The 23,093-nt window shown below is 49.3% G+C and overlaps 1 protein-coding gene across 1 annotated transcript in view; it reads left to right on the plus strand.

The window, feature by feature from the left end:
- POLR3A (polymerase (RNA) III (DNA directed) polypeptide A, 155kDa) overlaps positions 1–9,709 on the plus strand; it is a 47,071-nt gene extending 37,362 nt beyond the window's left edge. Inside the window, exons 22-31 of the mRNA XM_005864633.2 lie at positions 180–266; positions 354–436; positions 951–1,121; positions 2,837–2,930; positions 3,654–3,746; positions 4,774–4,938; positions 5,416–5,580; positions 5,797–5,928; positions 7,139–7,271; positions 9,139–9,709. Of these exons, the coding sequence (XP_005864695.1) occupies positions 180–266; positions 354–436; positions 951–1,121; positions 2,837–2,930; positions 3,654–3,746; positions 4,774–4,938; positions 5,416–5,580; positions 5,797–5,928; positions 7,139–7,271; positions 9,139–9,287 (1,272 nt within the window). The 3' untranslated portion in view covers positions 9,288–9,709. The remainder of the gene's footprint in view (positions 1–179; positions 267–353; positions 437–950; positions 1,122–2,836; positions 2,931–3,653; positions 3,747–4,773; positions 4,939–5,415; positions 5,581–5,796; positions 5,929–7,138; positions 7,272–9,138) is intronic.
- Positions 9,710–23,093: the final 13,384 nt, after the last annotated feature.

Below are 23,093 nucleotides of genomic sequence, written 5' to 3' on the forward strand. Positions count from 1 at the left end.
ATGATTGGGTGTATCCCTTGGGGAAACATTTTGTAGTAGGAACTTTATCCGTATTGTACCCCTTAAAGTATACATTTAGCTGTTACCATTTTAGTGATATGATGGGCTTGCATATTACTGAAGTTTATAAAACACATCATATCATCTGAATTATTGATATTTGCTGTGTAATCATTCAGGAAATAAAGAACTTCATTAAGGGGGTTTCTGAGAAGATCAAGAAAACCAGAGATAAATACGGCATCAACGATAACGGCACGACAGAGGTAAGTGGCCTTTCCCGGGTGGAAGGGCGGACACTCGGGTATTTTCAGGTACCAGCCCTAACTCTGCACTTGGTTTTGTTCTTCCAGCCCCGGGTGCTGTACCAATTGGACCGGATCACCCCCACCCAAATAGAAAAGTTTCTGGAGACCTGTAGGGACAAGTACATGAGGTAGGGATGCTCACCGTCTTAGACTACCGGGTAGTCACAAGGGTCTCAGATCCTTCCTGTTGGCCCACAGAAACAGATTCTGCACCAGCACCACTTAATGATAGCCTGTGTAGACGGATGCTCCAAGGTGTGGAATTGCAAAGAAATTTCCAAGTGTTTTCTCCCCGCAGAGAAACTACCAATAAGTATTTGGCAGGTGCCGCCTCCTGTCTCTACCTTCAGTTCCATTTGTTAGCAGGCTCTCCTATCTTCTCAGGCATTAGACACTGGGGCCCAGCCATTGCACATTGACCACAAGTAGCCACACAGTTTCGATATCTGGCCCTTCTGGGCATCGTGTCTCCTGTACGCACCTATTACTGATCTATGCCAGGTTCTTCCTCTGCCACCAGCACAGCTAAGCTCGTTGCCAATTCCTTCCTGACCCTGAAGGCATTTTTTCTGCTGAAAAGAAGTAAACAGAAGCTTCTCCCTGGCAGTTTTACTGGACTTTCCATCCACATCTTCCTTCTAGGGCACAGATGGAGCCCGGTTCTGCGGTAGGCGCACTCTGTGCCCAGAGCATCGGCGAGCCGGGCACCCAGATGACCCTGAAGACGTTCCACTTTGCAGGCGTGGCCTCCATGAACATCACCCTGGGTGTGCCCCGCATTAAAGAGATCATCAACGCTTCCAAAGCCATCAGGTGCCTGCCTCCGTTTCTCTTCTGTTCCCATACCGTCTGCCTCGTTTTTTCAGAAGCAGTGATCTCTTGTCATATGTGCTATCTAAATGGGCAGTATCTCAAATTCAGTGGCATGCCTGTGTTAATCATACTTTAGTTTTTAAAAAACCCGTTGGAAAAAAAATTAGTTGAAACTAGATACAGTCAAAATTGAAAAGTGGTTCTTTATGGCCATTGGTCACATGAAAGAGAGAAACCTAAAAAACTACTGGAAAAATGACAGCAATGTGTCAGTGTAGATTTCAAACTTTTTTGTTTTTGTTAATCCTCACCCAAGGATCTTTTTCCCCCCTTTTTTTAGAAAGTGGGAAGGGGGAAAGGGATGGGGAGAGAGAGAAACATTGATATGAGACACATCGATTGGTTGCCTCCTGTACATGCTCTGGCTAAGGCCAGGGATTGAACTTGCAACCCAGGTACATGCTCTTGATCAGGAATCAAATCAGAGATCCTTCGGTGCACAAGTCAACGCACTAACCATTGCACAGCCCAACCAGAGCTAGGTTTCACTTTTCTTTTTAAATATGTTTTTACTGATTTTAGAGAGAGAGGAAGAGAAAGATAGAAACATTAATGATGAGAGAAAATCGTTGATTGGCTGCCTCCTGGCACACATTGCTGGGGATTGAGCCCACAACCTGGGCATGTGCCCTGATCAGGAATCGAACTGGCAGTCTCCTGGTGCATTGGTTGCCGCTCAACCACTGAGCCATACAGCTGGGCAGGTTTCAAATTTTTGATGTTATATCCCCAGCCTAACCAGACCTGACTGATGTGTCTACCATTTGGGCTGTGGTCATGTTCTGTGACTCCCATGTGATTTCATGATAGGATTTGTAGATGATCTGGGACTAGAAATATAGAAATATGTTACATTTGATGACAGAATGATGATTCCTCTGTGATCTGAATAAAAACAGCATTAAATGAAGGAAAGCTGCACTTGGCTGTAGAATGGCAACTATAGACGTCCACGGTGGCAGGGGCTCTGAGCGCCTGCCTTCTCTGGGGTGGGGTCAGTCTCGTCCAGGAGTGTGTGTTCAGGGGACACTACCAGGACAGTGGGTGTTGGAGGAGCTGGAGGTGTCCTGGAGAGCAGGTTATGGGGCAGGGGAAAGGGATGGTGGAAGCTATAATACACAAAGAGCCAATTTACTCAGGGAACAGAACTAAATTACTAGTAACTACTTATTAGGACCAAAGAGGAAGAGGTAGGTACACTTGGTCAGAAAGAATTTCCTGAAAGGCATTTCATTCACTGGTAGAGTGGTTTGCCTCATGGGCTCCAAAAATAGTAAATGTAAATGAGAATGTCTGGCCCTAGCTGGTTTGGCTCAGTGGATAGAGTGTCGGCCTGCAGACTGAAGGGCCCCGGGTTTGATTCTGGTCAAGGTCACATGCCCAGGTTGTCGGCTCAGTCCCCAGTAGGGGGTGTGCAAGAGGCAGCCAGTCAATGATTTTCTCTCATCATTGATGTTTCTATTTCTCTCCCTCTTCCTTCCTCTCTGAAATCAATAAAAATATATTTTAAAGAAATAAACGAGAATGTCTGAGGAAGCAGCGTGACACAGCACATGCTCAATAAATTGCGGTTGCTTCTGTGTGCGGACTTAACAAAGCAGCCTCTTCAAGCAGGCGTACTTCTCGTGCTGACGTTTTTGCTTTACGTTTCACAGCACTCCAATCATCACGGCTCAGCTAGACAAGGATGAGGATGCAGATTACGCTCGCCTCGTGAAAGGGAGAATTGAGAAAACTCTCTTGGGAGAGGTAAGGAGAAATCCCTCTTAATAATGAGAAAACTAGACCAGTAGTATTGCAAGGAAATATAAAAACCAGGTGCAGTGGGTATGCCAGTTGGTGTGTCCACACTATTCTATGTCCTTAAAAGAAAAGAGAGAGCAGGCCCTGGCCAGGTACTCAGTTGTTTAAAGCATCATCCAGATACACCAAGGTTGCAGGTTCCATCCCTGGTCAGGACACGTGCAAGAAGCAACCAGTGAATGCAAAAATAAGTGGAACAACAAAATCGAAGTTTCTCTCTCCCCTCCCTTTCCTATCCCTCTAAAATCAACTTCAAAAAAAAAAAAAAGAGTAAGCAGGCCCTGGTCAGGTAACTCAATTGATTAGAGCAGCATCCGATAACGCCAAGGTGGCGAATTCAATCCCTGATCAGGACACATACAAGAAACAGCCAGTGCCCCAGCTGGTGTGGATCAGTGGTAGAGTGTCAACCCAGGAACCAAGAGATGGAGGTTCTATTCCCAGTCGGGGCACATGCCTGGGTTGTGGGCTCAATCCCCAGCAGGGGGCGTGCAGGAGGCAGCCAATGGATGATGTTTCTCTCTCATCCATGTTTCTGTCTCCCTCTCCTTTCCTCTCTCTCTCAAAAAGTCAATAAAAACACATATTTTTAAATAAAGAAACAAGCAGTGAATGCTCTTAGAAAAAGGGAAAGTGACTGATTAACGTGCCGGTCTTCTGACACTACAGATTTCAGAGTATATCGAAGAAGTGTTCCTTCCCGACGACTGCTTTATCCTCGTCAAGCTCTCCCTGGAACGGATTAGACTTCTGAGGCTGGAAGTGAGTCGTTAACTAAATCTGTAGAGGCAGTCGCCCTCTGGCAGTCCCAGGCTGGTGCTGGTGAGCGGGGCCAGGCACAGGACGCACTGCAGAGACTTACCTTTGGTGCTTCTGTGTGAGTCTGTTGCACCTTCACAGTCTCTTTCTAAACCTGACCTGACACAGGAAATTAGTTGTGCAGGCCACCGTACCCATTCACGGTGACAAAGTATTGCAATAATTTGTCTCCTTGTCCATCTTCCCAGTGTCTAGAAGGGCCACAGGGCTGTCCGTGTCTTGCACATCTGTGGCCCCAGCACCAGCATTGCACCTGGCTAGCTCGGTGAATGTTTTTGGGTGGGCGGGTTAACCTTGCTTACCATATTGGCATTTATGGTTGAAAGATTATCAGCCTTTCTCAGGGACAGACTGAGGCGGGGTGCAAACCGAGTAACTTCTTGGCACCTTCCTCCCTCTCGAGGTAGTTAAAATCTATGCTAGTCTTCACACGTTTTGTGTCCCTTCTCTCAAGTACCAAGTCCATGTGTTTGTTCATGGGAACGGTGACCCAAATTGAGCAGCCAGTTCTCCAGGTCGGGGTTTCTCTAGGCTGGCTCTGGCCACCTGCCTCTGTCCTTTTTAGCACAAGAGCGGGGCCGCATCCGGGAGTGTAGATACGAGTAGTTGTGAGGTTGGTACAGGGGAAGTGGCACTGATGCTTTTAAATTGTCCTGGCCACCAACCTCGCACTCCCAGACTCCCCTGGAGCCCGGGCACGCTGCCATGAATTGAGCATGCATTTCCAGTGGGGTGTGGAGAGACTATAAAAAGAAACTATAAATAAAGCACAAATATACATACAGTGCGTAAACAAATACAGTATATCTCTAGTATTAGAATCTCATGGTGGGGAGAGAGATTAGGGGGAAAAATGCCTGAAAAGACTTCTTAGAGGGGCAGTGATGACAGAAGGCTGAGAAATACTGGAATCAAAGGCTCCGAACCGTCAGTAATGCCCTGGTTGTGCGGACGCCTCTGGCTCCCGCAGGTGAACGCGGAGACGGTGCGGTACTCCATCTGCATGTCCAAGCTCCGAGTGAAGCCGGGCGACGTGGCTGTTCACGGCGAGGCCGTGGTGTGTGTCACCCCCCGCGAGAACAGCAAGAGCTCCATGTACTATGTGCTGCAGTTCCTGAAGGAGGACCTCCCCAAGGTGAGGCGACAGTCACCCTCAGTGCCCCCCGGCCAAGTGCCGGGAGGTTTGTAAAGGGACGCATTTACCTCCAGCATCAGTATCTAGGCCCCAGAGCACCCTAAGTCCTGTCACTCCTGAGACTGAGGGGGCACCCATTCCTCCTTCTGTGCCACACTCCTAAGGAATCAGTCGATGTTTTCTCCTCAGTACTGTCATGCCAGCTCTGTCTATTAGACTCCTCTGTTCTCTCCTAAAACGGACGATGAGAAAGGACACGGTTCCCTGAACTGCTGCCTTCTCCCTGGACCTCAGAACAGTGGGCAGGACTTTGAGGCGTGGACGTCACTGATACTCCCCACTGAGAAGGGGGTGCTCCCGCGAACACACCAGGGTCCGACGTCCATATCCTCTCTGCGGCTGTGGTTTCTGAGGCTGCCCGGGTGGTGGGGGCCATGGGCACTGCAGGGCCTCAAACGTCTGTGTCTCTGAGTCCAGGTGGTGGTGCAGGGCATCCCAGAGGTGTCCAGAGCCGTCATCCACATCGACGAGCAGAGTGGGAAGGAGAAGTACAAGCTCCTGGTGGAGGGCGATAACCTGCGGGCGGTCATGGCCACTCACGGTGTGAAGGGCACCCGCACCACCTCCAATAACACCTATGAGGTACTGCTCACACCCGGGTCCCCGCACATGCGCCCTGTCTCCCTCAGCTGGTTCCTGGCGCTCCTGGGACAGCTGTTTGCTCTGGGTCTACCACCCAAGAGCTGATTCTGGAAAAGGCACCGGGCTTGTCGTGAACCTTCAGGGCAGAGGGGGGCATAGAGAGGGGGGATGTGGCACCCGGAAGTGGCTGCTTCCGCTCACCCTGGCTCTCTGTAGGTGGAGAAAACTCTGGGCATTGAAGCTGCCCGGACAACGATCATCAATGAGATCCAGTACACGATGGTCAACCACGGCATGAGCATCGACCGGAGGCACGTGATGCTGCTCTCCGACCTCATGACCTACAAGGTGCGTGGGGGCCCAGTCTCAGGAGAATGAAGCCGGCCCGCTTATAAGACGCAGAGTACTTGCTGTGGTGGCCACTGCGAGAAAATAAGACGTCACCATCCCCCCAAAACCAAGGCCTGGCGGGCAGGCTGGGTGTTCTGGTAAAACTCCAGCACAGACATTGCAACCTCCTGGTATGAGGGGGAGAATGGTTTTGTTCTTAGTAGAAATCGTATCCTAAAGCAAAGCCAGCTATTGCCAAAGGCCTGATGTCCTGGCAAACCGAGGTGTTTATTCCCTGTTAAACCCATTTATCACACTTCTGTAGCCATTTCCAGGAAAAGACTAAGTTAACATGATCGTGCAGGACTGAGGTTGGATGGTTGTTATGTTTTTTTTCTTTTCCCAAGAAATGCCTCCCCTATAGCAGTGCTAGAGGACAGCAGGTTTTTATGACCCTTCCCATTCAGACCTGTGCTGCGGGACTGAGGTTGGATGGTTGTTATGTTTTTTTTTCTTTTCCCAAGAAATGCCTCCCCTCTAGCAGTGCTAGAGGACAACAGGTTTTTATGACCCTTCCCATTCAGACCTGTGCTGCACTCGGACGGTCCAGGCACTCGGTGGGAGGAACGGCCTCTCCCGCCTGGAGTATAGGCTGTGCTTTAAAGTCCCCCCTTTCAGTCTACTCTGGAGGCATATATTATGTTACTGCAGTTGCAGTAAACAGCTGGCCTGCCGTTTTTATGCTGCCTTTTTTAATTTAACGTTATATTTCCCTTGTTGTTACATAGTTGTTAAGTATACTTTTTAATGGTGGCAGAATATTCCTTTGGGTGAAAACACCTAAATGTACTTAACTCTATCCTTGCTTTGTGGGGGGTTTTTTGTTGTTGTTTTGTTTTTTTTGCTTTGTGGTTTTTAAGTTGAGTTTTAAGTCTTCGAGACGTAATGAACATCTTCAGGAAGTGCTCTCTTTTCTCTAGATTCTTACTTCTTTGTTTCACGGCCCCTGCTTGTGAGTGTAAGCATCCGTGTTGCCAGTGGCTGGCAGCCTCACTGAGGCGGGTGGGACAGTAGCTGTTAGGATCCTGCGCACACCTGAGGTTGTGACTTGAACAACTCCTGTATTGGGCTGATTTTTGCTTCTGTTGAGGAGGTGCCGTGGGTGCGGTTTGGTTTGAGCTTTCATTAGTGGCGTGGGTGCCAGTCTGACAGGTGTCTCCCTTGACAGGGTGAAGTCCTGGGCATCACTAGGTTTGGCCTGGCCAAGATGAAGGAGAGTGTGCTGATGCTGGCCTCCTTCGAGAAGACGGCTGACCACCTCTTCGACGCCGCCTACTTCGGGCAGAAGGACTCCGTGTGTGGTAGGTTTGCCAAGAGCATCACCAGAGGCCTCGGGTGTTTGCAGCTTAGACCCTGGCTGGGGCTTTCTGGGAGTGAACACACTGAACAGGCAGAGCTTCTGTTTTTTAAGAGTAAAGTCACAGGTCATGGAGCTGGAACCAGTCCATCTTTTATCTCTCAAGCTTGACTGGAGCACCCCACGACCCCCCACATCTGTTAGGAGGCTGCTCTGTCAGGACAGTCAGTTTTTGGTCCAAGAAGAAAAGACTGAGCCTGCGCGTGCAGGAACCTTTCCAGCCCCTGAAGTCGCCGTGCCACTCCTGCACCCTCTGTGATGCCAGGGTTGGCAGGAGGGGGCAGTGCCTGGGCTCCCTGTTGTCCTGACTCCCCGGCAGAGGCACCCAGCCTGCCTTTTACGTTTGTGGAGCCCCTGTGCTGGGCACCTTAAATGCCCGCATCTCAGCACCTCTGAGGTGTAGGTATCAAACCTGTTTGTAAGTAAGAAGACCAAAGAAGGGGGAACTGTCACAAAGTCCCTGCTGCCCACATGGCTCTTCCTGGTCCTTTACAAAGTGCCCACTTTAGCCTTTCTCATGCCAAGATCCTGCAGGCCCGAGGTGGGAACTTGTGAGGGGCTGGGGCACAGGAGGCTCAGGAGCCTCCCCAAGCCACAGGGATTCCAGGCCTGGCCGCCTCCCCACCTCCAGAGCTCTGCTTCCTAGTGGCCATTCCCAACACCTCCTGCTCTTGAGTGGATTTGCCACACAGGTGATGGGCAGGTAGAGCCCCAGTCGGTGTACGCCTAAGATGAACTCTTCCTCCTTTCAAAGGGCATCAGTTGCAGATAAAGGGAAAGAGGAATTGCATAATTCTTTAAGATAGTAAAGGGTGAAAGGAAAGAAAAGGGAGCAGAGATTGGGGCAGAGAAGGCCAAATTCAAGATAAAGGTAAGAGCAAGTGTACTTGACAAGGTGCTAAGACCCAGCACCCCAGCCTTGCCCCCAGGATGTAGGCCCTGAGCCTGTGCTGCAGCCCTGCTGCCTTCTATGGCCCCGCCCACTGCTCCTCTCTCCACTGCTGATCCCTTAGGGGCCTAGCACAGCCACCCACCCCCACTGTGAAATCTCCCCTCCTCCTGGTCCTTTACACGTTGTAACAGAATGTTGTCCTCACCGCATGTTGGTATTAGTTTGGTTGTTTGTCTCTCTGGTTTCCCGCTGGTTTCCCGATAGCACCGAGCCCAGAATGTAGTAAGCACACACTTGCTTGTTTTAGAGCCAGAAGCCAGCTGCAAAGCCCAACACTAGATACTGTAAAGCCGAAATGGAGCTCAGAGTAAGAATCTGCACCACCTCCCTACTCTGTGGCTCTCCAGGGAGCCCCGCCTTCTGAGTGTTTCACCCTAGAGCTGTGCTCTCCCAAGGCTGGGGCCACCTTCGAGCCTGGCCCAGGCCTGGGCGCTGAGCACAGTGAACAACTTGCTGTTGCTGTTTCCAGAGATCATCACCTGACCATGTCGTCCTGTTTGCTTTTCTTCTGGGCCTAAGTTAACCAAACACTGGATGGCAAACTCGGGATTCCCTGTGCATCCTTCACCAGCCTGCTGTCTACGTTAGCGCTAGGGGAGAGAGCCACTGAGCCATCAGTCTCCAGCTGGGAGCCGGGCTGTGGGTGGCACTGCCCAGCTAGGAGCACGGTGCCAGCCTGCACTTCGCAGCATACCCTGTCATAGATGAGGAGTAAAGTGACCAGCCCAGGTTCAACCAATTGATATGTCGTGGAGCTGGGACTTGAATCCCAGTTTCTGGCTCCTACGTCAGCAGTGTTTCTGTCCTGACAACCCACTGTGTGTCAGAAGCTCTCTAATCTCCTTCTGGTTGGTTTCAGGGGTGTCCGAATGCATCATCATGGGGATCCCCATGAACATTGGAACCGGGCTCTTCAAGCTGCTCCACAAGGCCAACAGGGACCCGAGCCCTCCCAGGAGGCCCCTGATCTTCGACACAAAGGAATTCCACATCCCCCTTGTCACATAGTCCCGGGAAGAGGGGACCACTCCTGCCCTCGGCTCCTGTCCTGTCTAGAAAGGGGCTCGAGACCAGCAGCTGCCTCGGCTTTGTGCTCCTTGGAATAGAGGCCCTGATGTCCCCACCATGCCAGCAGCCAGGGCAGGCCCCCTGCACCCCGGGAGCAGCTCACCCAGTGACCCTGACCACCCCACAGTGCTTGGCCAGGACAGCTGAGGTTTCTCCACACCTACCGTCCACTCTACCTCCCTGACATTAGGAGCCCCAGCCAGGAGGCCTCACTCATCCCCACCTCACCTGTCTGTCCAGCGGCTCCCAGGAACGAGGGGCCTGAGCCCCAGGGCCAGGGCACCATCCCAGGTTTTCCGACTCTCGGTGTGATGTACTTGTGTAAATATTGTTACTATTATTTATTTGTTCCGTTTGAAAAAGTTGGAGTTTTTGTTATTTGGTTTTACTTTTGAAATCTAGCAGCTTCGAAACCAAGGAAGCCAGCATTGAAGCGTCACTGGAAAAACTGGTTGAGCCAATGAGACTGTCTGGGGTTGGAAAGTGAGCTGAGCCTGTCGTAAGGCCGAGCTGCTCTGAAACACTTTCTCGTGCCCTGGTTACCCTGTTGCTTCGTCTGCCTCCAGCTCCTTCAGGTTGTGGCACTGCCTTGTCACTCTACCTGTGACAGAGGTGGGGGCCCATTCTTCGTGGCCCATGGGAGCCTTGCCGGCGCTCGGGGTTTGCTGGGGTGGGATTGTCGGTGTTCTTGGAGCTGCCGGCACTCCCTGGGTGGCCTCCACACCCTCCTGAAGTAATCGCCTGTGTGCGCAGGGGACAGGTGCAGAACTGGTGGTGGCCTGAGACGTGCCCCAGGGCAGTGGCAGCAGGTGCCAGCTGTAAGGGGTGAAAGGGTCACCCAGACAGGAAGGGAAAGGCCCACATGGGGTGGGGTCAGCTGGAGCTGGGGACTTGCCCCCATTGGCAACAGCAGACTCCTCGAAGAGTAAATACTGTGACAACAGATGCACATGCCAGGCCGTCTTCCGCTGGTGACTGCACCCTCGCAGGTGGGTTTCATGGCCTCTGGAGTATAGGATGGCGGGAGGGAACACCAGCAGCACCCACTCTCCTCTGTGTGGCACACGCTTGAAATGGGGGAGGAGAGATGGCGGCAATAGTGTGTTTCTGTAACAAAGATGCATTGCCAGGAGCCCCGGCCACCTGGGAGCGCTCTGGGGGCTGACGCGTCCATGGGACGGGATTGCAATGGCTGCAGATGGGTTGGGTGTAGATCAGCGTGTGTCTCAGAACAGAAGGGTTCTGCGAGGGAGCTCACCACCCACTGAGAAGTGAGGGGTCCTGCAGGCACTGGTTCTCGGGTACTGCCGCCTGCTGGGACCACGGGCACAGGCGATGTTGGCTGGGAGCTGTGTGCTCCCCGCTGTGTGTGCCATGGGGGTGTGGGGGTGAAATTGTCCCTAATGGAATCCTCTCCCTGCCCTGGGCACTGGACTTTATAGTGAGCATAGAACTTGAAGACCAGACAGCAATATGTTCTCCAGAGTGAGCTCCATAGGTTAGGGTTTAGTCTGGGCCTGTTTGGAAGAAATAAGAAAAACATGTATATTCTGTCTCAGCCATTCACAGATACATATTCCTGCCTAGTCATCTGTCTAGCAGTTTGCCCTCTTTTATCTTTTACAAAGGATTAAAATAGCTATTGACTCCGTTACAACCCCTGCTGTGTTCAGCACTTTGAGCAGGAGGAACATCCCAGAGTTTCAGTGTGTGTCAGTTAAATTATGGTGTGTTTCCATTTCAGGGTTTATCCGTGTGCATTCACATTGATTCATGTCTGATTGAACCTGACACTGTATAATGATTTTTCATAAATTTTTGCTCTCTCTCGGCAGAATTCTATTTTTCTACCAAAGCTCAAAAGAGGAAAAATTGATAAACATAAAACTGTAGCGATTCATCCTGTAGGTCAGCGAATTTCAGCTGGTGTGCTGCAAGAATTTTTAAAGCTGGCAATGCCTGGCCGTTTAATCAGGAGCACTGACCTCTTTGCAGTGGTTCTCAACCTTCTGGCCCTTTAAATACAGTTCCTCATGTTGTGACCCAACCATAAAATTATTTTTGTTGCTACTTCATAACTGTAATTTTGCTACTGTTATGAATCGTAATGTAAATATCTGATATGCAGGATGGTCTTAGGCAACCCCTGTGAAAGGGTCGTTCAACTCCCAAAGGGGTCGCGACCCACAGGTTGAGAACCGCTGCCTTAGAGCGACAAATTAAAGAATGACAACAGTCAACACAACAGTAGCCATTCGGTGTGAATGAATCAAAACTATACCATTTTTTTCTGTCTGATCGGCAAAAAAAATGCATATTTTGGTGTGCCACAGCATTTTAGTAGTTAGTTAATGTGTGCCACGATGAGAAGGTTGGACGTCGCTGCTGTGGGTTGTGAAGCAGATGATTGGGATATAGGCGGGCTCCGACTCAAAATAACCAGTGTCCCTGCCGCAAGCCCACTGTCAGGTGGGGGGTCAGCAGTAAACGCCAGCCCCACCCTGTGACGGAGCTGATTCGAAGCCAGGGAGGCAGCAGTGCCCCTAAGTACTGGAAGTGCCACCTGGCCAGGACCAGGTGCCAACTCAACTGCTCATTCAACAAATAAGGGCCTCCTGTGTCTAAGGCACTGTTCTAAGAACTAGAAATACAGCAGTAAAACAGGTCCGTTAGATACAGACGCATCTTAAAATAGTTCAGCAAAGGGGGTAGAGAAAAGAGGTTCTGCATCAAACTTGGCAAGAAGTGCCTCTAGCATAATCTAGGGCAGGGGTCCTCAAACTACGGCCCACGGGCCACATGCAAATACAAATATTGTATTTGCTCCCATTTTGTTTTTTTTACTTCAAAATAAGATATGTGCAGTGTGCATAGGAATTTGTTCATAGTTTTTTTTTTAACTATAGTCCGGCCCTCCAACGGTCTGAGGGACAGTGAACTGGCCCCCTGTTGAAAAAGTTTGAGGACCCCTGATCTAGGGCCTGGTTCCTGTGGGCAGGCTCAGCACTCCAGGCCTCACTAGTGTCCCTCTGAGCCAGAGCACCCCCCGCCCCAGATTCCAACCTTCCCTTCAGAACCCTTTAAGCCCCCAGTTTGGTCTCTTTCCCTTAGGCATGGATGCCAGGGGGTGTGTCTTGAGCAGAGGACACAGCCTGCAGACCCTGGGAAAGCGTGCTACCATCCTCTCCCCAGCCCCAGCATACTTGCAGTGTTAATGAATGGATGTTTAAGACCATGCGTATTGGTTAAGCTTCTGCTCCGTACCCAGCAGTGTGCTGGGCCCTTAGGGACAGTCCCTGCATACATGGGACTTGCCCATCTGTCTGCAGTCATCATGTTAAAAGCCTGGGTCCTATGATCAGACTATTGGAACTCAAATCCCAACTTCCCTTTTCTATCTGGTGACCTTGAACCTCTCTTGGCTTCACTCATAAGATAGGAATGCTTCTGAAGGGTATCTAACTCAGGGTCATTGTGAAGTTTCAATGTGATTGTGCATATAAGGTCTTAGTGCAGCACCTGGCACAGAGCATATACTCATTAAGTATGCTTGCATTTTTATTATGTGATTATCACTATTTTTACTAAAAAACACAGTCTAAAAATCACAACTAAAACCCAGTTCTAATCCTTTTAAATTCCTCCAGATGGAGCTGTGCTTTGTGGCCTTGGGGATCAGGCCTCCCGACTTACCCCTGCCCACTTCTGCTCAGGAGTAGGTTTCAGTGTTTCGCACCACACAGGAGAGCCAGGGAAGGGCTGACACCGCAGTCATGTAGCCAAGGGCCTGAGCACTTACGTTTGAGCCCTAGAGCAGTGATTCCCAAAGTGGGCGCTACCGCCCCCTGGTGGGCGCTGCAGCGATCCAGGGGGGCGGTGATGGCCACAGGTGCATTTGTTTTAACTTTTTTTATATTACCTTTCTATTCTGAGTTCAATAAATAGTTTCATAATTTCAAACTTCAATGTTTCTAATTTACACCTTTCTTTACTATATTTTACGAAAAAGGTAGAAACATTAATACATATATCTTTCTGTTTAATTGCTATTAAAATTTTTAAAAAATTAATTTCCAGGGGGCGCTGAGTAATATTTTTTCTGGAAAGGGGGCGGTAGGCCAAATAAGTTTGGGAACCACTGCCCTAGAGCAAAAGTGATCTCAAATGAAGGTTTATGGGTAGTAAGACCAAAATAACAGGTTGTTTATTTTTTATTGAGAGAGATGGATATGGATATTTATATAAGATTATTATATAACAGGGTGTCCCATGAGGGGGAACTTAACTTTTCTTTGTCTCTTAAAGGAAAAGCTGCTATTTAAAAGTTGTCAGTGAAGACTATGTAAAGACATTGGTAATAATGGTTGCCTCGGGATAGAAACAGATGACTAGGGTACAGGTGGAGGTGACTATTTTCACTCCATGCTCTATTGTACCTTCTGAGGGTATTTCCAGTTCTTTTTAAATCAATATCTGATGCTAAAGAAATTCTGTCACCTTGGAACTGACTTGGTCCTGAATGTTCTGTTCTGAAAGGAGCTGAGTGGTAGCAGGTAGACACCAGATATTCAGGGAGACGGGTATTGTTATCAGGATCAGGTCACAAAAAAACCCTAACAGTCTTAAATGCCTAAGACTTTCTTTCTGATGCAAAGCCAATAGGGGGCATTCCGGGGCTGACAGCAGTTTTCCAAAGCTGTGGGGGACCCAGGTCCCTCTCAGCCTCACCTCCCACATCCCAGGGCAGGGGTCCTCAAACTACGGCCCGAGGGCCACATGCAAATACAAATATTGTATTTGTTCCTGTTTTGTTTTTTTACTTCAAAATAAGATATATGCAGTGTGCATAGGAATTTGTTCATAGTTTTTTTTTAAACTATAGTCCGGCCCTCCAATGGTCTGAGGGACAGTGAACTGGCCCCCTGTTTAAAAAGTTTGAGGACCCCTGACCCAGGGTATGACCCGGCCTCATTCCTCATGGCCCAAGGTAGCTGGTGGAGCCCCAGGCATTCCAGCCAAGAGGAGGAGGGAAAGAAAGCCATAACTTTGAGACCTTTCCCAAAAGTTACTTGACATCCCTGTTAATGTCCCCTCAGCCAGCACTAGCGAGCCCAGCTCCAAGGGAGGCTGAAAAATGTTTGGGTTCTGGGTGGCTGTGTGCTTATCTAAAAGTAGGGGCTTCTGTTAGCAAAGAAAAAGGAACAGGAAGTGGGAAACTATTGTCTCCACCGTTGGTGTATTGGGATTTTAGTTTATTTTTTGACAAAGGTCGGCGTGTCCCCTAAGCCCCTCGGAAATAGAACGTGCTGGGGCGGGTAGGACCAAGGCGCCTTCAGAAGAGAGACTGAGACCCTGACCCTTCCCGCTCCCTTTGTTTCTGTTTCTTGCAACTCTTAAGCCTGAGTTGTTTTTAATAAACTGACTATTAAATTAGGTCACATTCACTGAGCAGACTGTTCAAAATATATCTGGGCTGATGGAAAATATAACTGTCAAGCTATTCAATAAATTACACTATTTATTGCTCACCTACTGTAGCCTGGCCCAATACCAGGTGCTGGGTATAGAGTGACAAACAGTTCCTTTGCCTCTTTTCTTTAGAATTAATCCAGTCACCGCACTGTCCAACAGAAATACAATACAAGCCACTGATGGAATTTTAAATTTTCTCGTATCTTCATTTAAAAAGAACTGGTGAACTTAATTTTAACATGTTTTTTTTTAACTCATCATATCCAAAATATCAGTAGAAAGATTATGAATGAGCTATTTTACACTCTACATACTAAGTTTTCAAAATCCAGTGTATGTTGCACACTTAACTGCACATCTCAAGTTTCAAGCGCTCAGCTGCCGCATGTGGCCAATGGCATTGTGTTCAGGTTGGAGAGCAGGTTAGTGCAAGAGAGAGCAAACAAATACCTAGTTACAGGCTGCCTGAGCCCAGGAGGAGCTCAGCGAGAGGAAGCAAGGAGGCCTGCTTGGGTTGGGTAGACCGAGAAGGACTCTGTGAGGCGGTGACATTGAAGCTGATACCTGAAGGCTGAGAAGGGCAAGGGGAAGGGTGTGCCCCAGGCGGAGGGACTAGTGTGCAGGGAGCCCCTGTGGAGGGAGCCTGGACCCTCCAAGGGCCAAGAGCCACCAGCAGGAGGCCAGTCCTGTCCTCCCGAGAAGCTGAACTGAAGTCTGAGCTGAGCCCAAGCTCCAGAGTGTCCAGGGCCTCCTGCGCCTCCTGAAGCTGGACACTCGGAGCCACCTGAGGTTGAACAAATCGCTCACTGTCCAAGGAACTTTCCAGTGAGGCCTCTGGGGGCTTAAACTGTCCAGCAGTCATTTTCTCTTGCCTGCTAACCTGGCCCAAAATCCAAGGCCTATTTGACAGTAGATAATTCACACAAAAAAGGTAGAGTCCTGGCTAGTGTTGCTCAGTGGTTAGAATGTTGGCCCATGCACCGAAAGGTCAAAGGTTCAATTCCTGGTCAAGGGCATGTACCTGGGTTGCGGGTTGGCTCCCCACCCCTGGTCAGGGCACATGTGGGAGGCAACCAGTCGCTGTGTCTCTCTCACATTGATGTTTCTCTCTCCCCCTCCCCCGCTTCTACTCTCTCTGAAAAGCAATGGAAAAATATCCTCAGACGAGGATTTTAAAAAACATTATTTTTTAAGGCAGAGAGAGCCTGGTATAGAAAGACGAGTCTCACCGCCTTCTTAGGAAGCTTTGTGGCGGAATCCACACTGTACACCGTATGCCTTGGACCTGTGCTTCCAACCTTCCCCATTTCCTGGAGTTGGTATTGCCTCCTGGGCAGGCAGGGGTTAGAAAAATGCCCTTCTGTCTGCTCACCACCAGAGAATGAGCATGACCATTCATCCCAAACAGGTCAGGGGAGCGTATCATAACCACCTGAGGTTGACATTGGAACGAAAATAAGCCAGATCCCCCAGGCACACTACCCCAGTCTCCCAGGTGTACAACGTAAGCGATATGTTCATCCTCTAACAGTGTTAGAGTCTAACACAGTGCCGGCGTAGGTATGAATTTGCAGACTTGGTGATAAGTCCACTGTCTGGCAGAAATGGTCCTGGTCTAAGATAGCCCAGACTCAAGTTCTGGTCATCACCCTCAAGTTCCGCCTGAGCTGCATTGCCACCGGCATGCTGCCCCCCTCTGCTGTCAGCTCCCCAGTCTAAAACAGAGTCAACAGCCAGGCCTGTCTGCTTCATTGTGTGGTGTGAGGCCTCCAGGAAGCTGGGAGCCTGAAAATCACTAAGCGGTGTTACCAGAACCCAGGGAGGAGCCGGCACCGCTGATGGAGTCTACCTTGCCCTCCTCCCTTTCAGGAATTGTCCCAAAGGCTGACCCCGTGACTGCCCAGGGACCGAGTCCCTATGACTGTGTGCTACAGCCTATCCCGCAGTCCTAGCTCTATCCCAAACACTTAAACCACCCTTCGGCCTCTGTACTTTATTACTTATGGGACTGCTTGTGTCTCCCCTAGTAGGATGTAAGCTCCATGAGGATGGGTATTTTTGTTTTTTTAATGTTTTTTTTTTTCTTTTAGAGAGAGAGGAAGTGAGAGGGAGAGATAGAAATAGTGATGAGAGAGAAACATCGATCAGCTGCTTCCTACACACCCCATACTGGGGATCGAGCCTGCAACCCACAATCGAACTGACAACCTGTTGGTGCATGGAGCAATGCTCAACCAACTGAACCACACCGGCCAGGCTATTTTTGTTTTATTCACTGCAGCATCCTCAATGCTTAGCACAGTGCCCAACACGCAGTAGGTGCTTTAAAAATATTGGCTGAGTAAATGGAGTGGATTCCATCTTAAACTCCCTCTCAGCAGTTAGGCTCAGGCAGTGAGGGCTTGCAGCCCAGTGATCCTGGTTTGAATCCCTGCTCAGTCACTTTCCGGCTTCCTCGCAGCTGCTCCTGTCCTGAGCCCACAGTCCTATGAAGGGTGCCCTCCTGGCTGCAGGATCTCTCTTCAAGGACTGCACAACCCCGACTGGTTGTTCCAGCACCACTTCCCAAAAGGCTCAATTCCACCTTTGCCCAGAGAGGGCCCCTCTCCCCGCCAGAACCAAGCGCAACGGGCCCTGACAACCTCCTCCCGCCTCCTCCCCTTTCTGCCTGTGGGCCTGGGCCCCAACCCTGGCCCCGAACAGAAGAGTTGGAGCCAAATGCTTCTAGCATATACCACCATGGGTGATTTATTTAAGGGCCTCCAAATAATCACTTAAGTGTCACCATGGCAACCTGAAGAGTTACCATGGAGATCGGAGCAGGAAACGTCCCCATGGAGACCCCTGGGAGACTCTCTAGGAAATCATTACCAGGTGGAGGAGGCTGGGGAAGGGGGAGCTAGACAAATAAGGGAACCCCACGGTTCTGTGTAGGTGGGGGAGGGGGGTGAAGGGGCAGAGTGGGAAAGACCAGCTTAGAAAGGCAGGCAAGTTAATGATCTCCACCCACTCTAGGGTCCTGGGTGATAATAGCTTCAGTTGTGTGCTCGGAATCTATCTGAGGGGAGAGGCAGGAAACTAGTAACAGTGGGGCCGGAGAAGGGGGCGGGGGAGAGAAACGTACTTTTCATTGTACGCTTCTCTGTATACTGTTTGAGTTTCTTTACCATAGGTATGACATACTAATTATTCCAAAAGTAAAATTAAGTTATTTACAGAGTAGTTATATCCCGAAACAACCCCAGAAGGTAGATATTATTCCCATCACACAAATGGCAAAACTGTGGTCCAGAAAGTGGCCACAGTCACAGGCTGAGCACCTTTAGTAACTGTCTCCCCTCTGGACCTCCATTCCTCACCGGTAAAGGAGTTTGGCAGTTTCAACTGGATGAAGGCAAAAGTCCTACTGACTGCAGACATTCTGTGACTATGGCTCTTTAGAAGGATTTCTGAGAACCGGTATTGAAATCCTCCTCTTCCTTTTCCTCTCCTCACCCTCTCCCTAGTCCCCATCCCCAGCAGTGGATCCTCAGGCTTCTAAAGGAATCACTTAAAGAACTCAGGATGGCCCTAGCCAGTTTGGCTCAGTGGATAGAGTGTTGGCCTGAGGACCAAGGGGTCCTGGGTTCGATTCCAGTCAAGAGCACATACCTTGGTTGCTGGCTCCTCCTCAGCCCGGGCCCTGGTCGGGGCTCATGCAGGAGGCAACCAATCAATGTGTTTCTCTCACATCGATGTTTCTCTCTGTCTTTCCCTCTCTCTCCCACTCTCTCTAAAAGTCAATGGAAAAATATCCTCAGGTGAGGATTAACAAACAAACAAAAAAGAACTCAGAATGTCAGGCTAGAATGTGAAGAACCTCTAGATTCTGTCTACAGAGGAGGAGGTTGTGGCCCAGGGCGGGAAGGGGAGCCACCAGGGAAAAGGCAAACCCAAGCCACGAGGCCCTCCACACCCCTTTAGGATGAAAGGATGGCTGTAACAAAGAGTCGAGCATTAGCAAGTGTTTGAGAAGATGCTGAGGAACTGGAACCTTCATACACCGCTGATGGGGATCAAAATGGTGCAGTCACGTCACAGCTCAGACAAAATTCCATAGACCGGGTGGTTAAATAATAGACATTTTTTCTCACAGTTCTGGACACCGGGAAGTCCAAGATGAAGGTGCTGGCCGATTTAGTTCCTGGCTTGCCGATGGCTGGCTGCCTTCTTGCTGGATCTTCACATGGTGAAGAGAGGGAGCTCCGACGTCTCTCTTCTTATAAGGGAACTAATCCCTTCATGGGGCTCCATCTTCCAGTTCACAGATAAATCTAATTACCTACCTCAGGCCCCACCTCCTAATATCACATTGGGATTAAGGCTTCAAAGTATGAGTTGGGTTGGGGTAGGGGGAACACAAATATTCAATTCAAAACAAGTCACTTTGGAAAATTCTCTGGCAGTTGCTCAAAAGATTAAAGATAGATTTACTACATGACCCTAGTCCATGCCTAGGCATATCCCCAAGAGAATTCAAAACATCTGTTAACACAAAAACTTGTCCATGAATGTTCATAGCAGCATTATCCATAATAGCAAGCCATAGACTACCAAAATGTCCAACAATAGATGGATAAAGGTGGTATATTCATACAATGGAATATTATTTATTCAGCCATACATAGGAATGAAGTACTAGGCACATGCTACAATGGGGATGATCCTCAAAAACATTACGCTAAGTGAGAGAAGCCATTCACCAAGGCCCACATATACTAGTAAAGTGATTCCATCTATATGAAATGTCCAGAATAGATAAATCTACAAAGACAGGAAGTAGATTCGTGGCTGCCTAGGGCTGAGATATGGGAAATTGGGCATGAGGTTTCTTTTCTGGCATGATGAAAATGTTTTAAAATTGATTTTGGTGATAGATGCATTACTCTGAATATTTTAAATATTCTAATTACACTGAATTGTATGCTTTAAATGGGTGATCTGTATGGTATGTGAATGATCCTATATAATAAAAGGCTAATATGCAAATTGACCAAACGGCAGAACGACTGGCCGCTATGACGTGCCCTGACCACCAGGGGGCAGATGCTCAACATAGGAGCTGCTCCCTGGTGGTCAGTGCACTCCCACAGGGGGAGCACTGCTCAGCCAGAAGCCAGGCTCACAGCTGGCGAGCACAGCTGCAGTGGCTGGAGCCTCTCCCACTTCCAGCAGCACTAAGGAGCAGCGAGGCAAGTGATAAGGAGCAGCGAGCAGGTGGGCAGTAAGGAGCGAAGAGTCCCAGACTACGAGAGGTTGCAGGCTGGGCTGGGGCCCCCCCCCCAAAGTGCATGAATTTCATGCACCGGGCCTCTAGTATCTCAATAAAGCTGTTTTAAAAAGAGAGCAAGAGGGAAAGTACTACCCAAGGTCACACCACCACTGAGTGGCTGCTCTAGGTCCAGCCTCCTGGCTGGCCTCCTTTCACATCCTCTGCCTCTGCTCTCTTGGAGGGAGGCCAGCAGGGCCTCTAAGGCTGCATCTGTAATGAGTGGGTACCCAGTGGTTGGGCTCTACATCACGCCCCCCTCCCATGCCCCTGGCCAGAGCAGCATGCCTCAACAACCTGGTCTGCCTCGAGATTCCATTCGGAGAAAGGGGGCCACTTCCCAAAGAAGAGAAAAGGAAAAAGTGGAAAGCCATTGAGAAAGTATGAAGGAGGGGTGGCAAAGAGATTCAGAACCTGGGGGAAGCATTGACCCTGGAGGAACCCTGGAGGAAGCATGCCTTTGCGGGGATGCTCTGGCCTCGGGCTTGCTGACTCTGGAGACACTGCCCCTCCCAGGGCCAGTCAATTCCTAGGAGTAGTGAAGGCCTCTCCTTGAGCGCATCTTCCACATGTAAACCAACCAAATGGGAGCCCATACCCCAACCACCGTTTTTATCTGGCTCTTGTACTTTGGGTCACTAGTCCCCTGCCCTAACCGCCCCAGGGCCAGGTACTGACAACCAGGGACAGCTCCTGCACCCCAGAGCCCACTGAAATTATTCAGACCAGCCCATCCGAAACCTGCTCACCTTGCCTTGTCCATCCTTCATGAGAAAATCAAAATAAAGACTCTTGCCCACGCCCCCCCCCCCCCCCCCCCCCCCCCCCCCCCACTGACGCTGGTGCTTCCCAGTGTGGCCCTGCAGTGTGAGTAACATACAATCTCACCACAACTAAAGAAATACCAGGTCTACATTTTAATATATTTTTACTGATTTCAGAGAGGAAGGGAGAGGGAGAGAGAAATAGAAACATCACTGATGAGAGAGAAGCATTGATCATCTGCCTCCTGCACACCCCACACTAGGGATAAAGCCCGAAACCCAGTCATGTGCCCTGACTGGGAATTGAACCATGACCTCCATGTTCATAGGTTGATGCTTAACCCCTGAGCCATACCAGCTGGGCTCAGGTCTACATTTTATTTTAAAGATTTTTTTTAATGTATTTTTTATTGATTTCAGAGAGGAAGGGAGAGGGAGATAGAAACATCAATGATAAGAGAGAATCATTGATTGGTTGCTCCTGCACGCCCCACTGGGGATTGAGCCCGCAACCCAGGCATGTGCCCTTGACTGGAATTGAACCTGGGGCCCTTCAGTTCACAGGCCAACAATCTATCCACTGTGCCAAAACAGCTAGGCAGGCCTCCTTCTGCTGGGCTCTAAGCTTGCCTTGGCCCTCTATGACCTCAGGCAAACTCCTTCACCAATATGCCTCACTGTCCTGATCCATGAACCCAGGCTCCCAGCTGTGCTGCCTCAGGGCCTCAAACAATCGTGCTGTATACACTGTTACTTGTGTTTGCACGGGGGTGTGCCAAGGGCCTGAGCAGGGACTCTGGTCCAAGCTGTGGACCAGTTAGGAAGAACAAGCATCTTTTCCTAATTTATAAAAAACAACACCCCAATGGGCCAGCTCCACCTGACTCTAAGTCACCAGCCTCCCCAAGAGGTTGATTTGACAATCACAATGTCTCCCTCTCCAGGAGTGACCAGAGGCCACCCAGTGAATAAATGGCAGCTTATAACCTTGATCTTCTGACTGTAGGTCTCTTCTATCCTGATCTTTGAATGTTCTTCAAGTCCCAGGAGGGTTCCAAACAGGAGGGTTCCCCACCTGGTTGATGTATGAGACTTTGGCAAGAAAATCATTTAAAAATTTAGGAAGAAATTAGACATCCCAAATGCCCTCTCCTATTCTATCACCTAAATAATTAGTGGAAAACTAAACATTTATTCTCAGGAGAAATTAAACCAGACAATCTCTAGAGGAGGGACTACTAGCTGAGCTAGTCATAGGGCTCTGTACTGAGAGCATGGGATTAAGCAAACATCTACAGCGGTAATGCGGAGCCCCAGCCTACTCATGCACTCAGCGCCCAGGACACTGCCGCTCCAGGGGCTGAATAAAAGCGTGCTTGGGGAATCTGATTCGCTTCCCACCCAGCAAAGACCTAACGATGCTGATAACAGCTTCACCAATGAAATGGCTCAGCCAATCGAAAAGCTCCAGCCATATGCTCAGAGTTTCCAATCAGCTCTTTAGTGCTTCCATTCAGAAAACCAACATCATTAGATATCTGACAAAAATATCTAACATGAAAGGCAGACATTAAAAAAAAGACAGCAACCACAAAAATACTTGAAGGAAATGGCTTAGTCAGGGAGAAGAAAAAATCTTAAAACAAAAAACTTATCATTAATATCCTTAGAGTGATGCCCTAACCGGTTTGGCTCAGTGGATAGAGTGTCAGCCTGCGGACTGAAAGGTCCCAGGTTCGATTCCAGTCAAGGGCATGTACCTTGGTTGCGGGCACATCCCCAGTAGGGAGTGTGCAGGAGGCAGCTGATCGATGTTTCTCTCTCATTGATGTTTCTAATGCTCTATCCCTCTCCCTTCCTCTCTGTAAAAAATCAATAAAATATATTTTTAAAAGATATATCCTTAGAGTGATATTATACATGTCATATAAGCTGAAACAAGAGCATAATATCGTTGTTTATTAGAGGCAGAACATTCAAAAGGCAAAAGGTGCCCTAGCTAGTTTGGCTCAGTGGATAGAGCATCGGCCTGTGGACTGAAGGGTCCCAGGTTCAATTCTGGTCAAGGGCACATGCCCGAGTTGCAGGTTCGATCCCCAGTAAAGGGCAATGCAGGAAGCAGTCAATCAATGATTCTCTCTCATCATTGATGTTTCTATATCTCTCTCTTCCTCTCCCTTCCTCTCTGAAATCAATAAATAT

The sequence above is a fragment of the Myotis brandtii genome, unplaced genomic scaffold, assembly GCF_000412655.1.
Source record: "Myotis brandtii unplaced genomic scaffold, ASM41265v1 scaffold190, whole genome shotgun sequence".
Taxonomy (NCBI): Eukaryota; Metazoa; Chordata; class Mammalia; order Chiroptera; family Vespertilionidae; genus Myotis; species Myotis brandtii.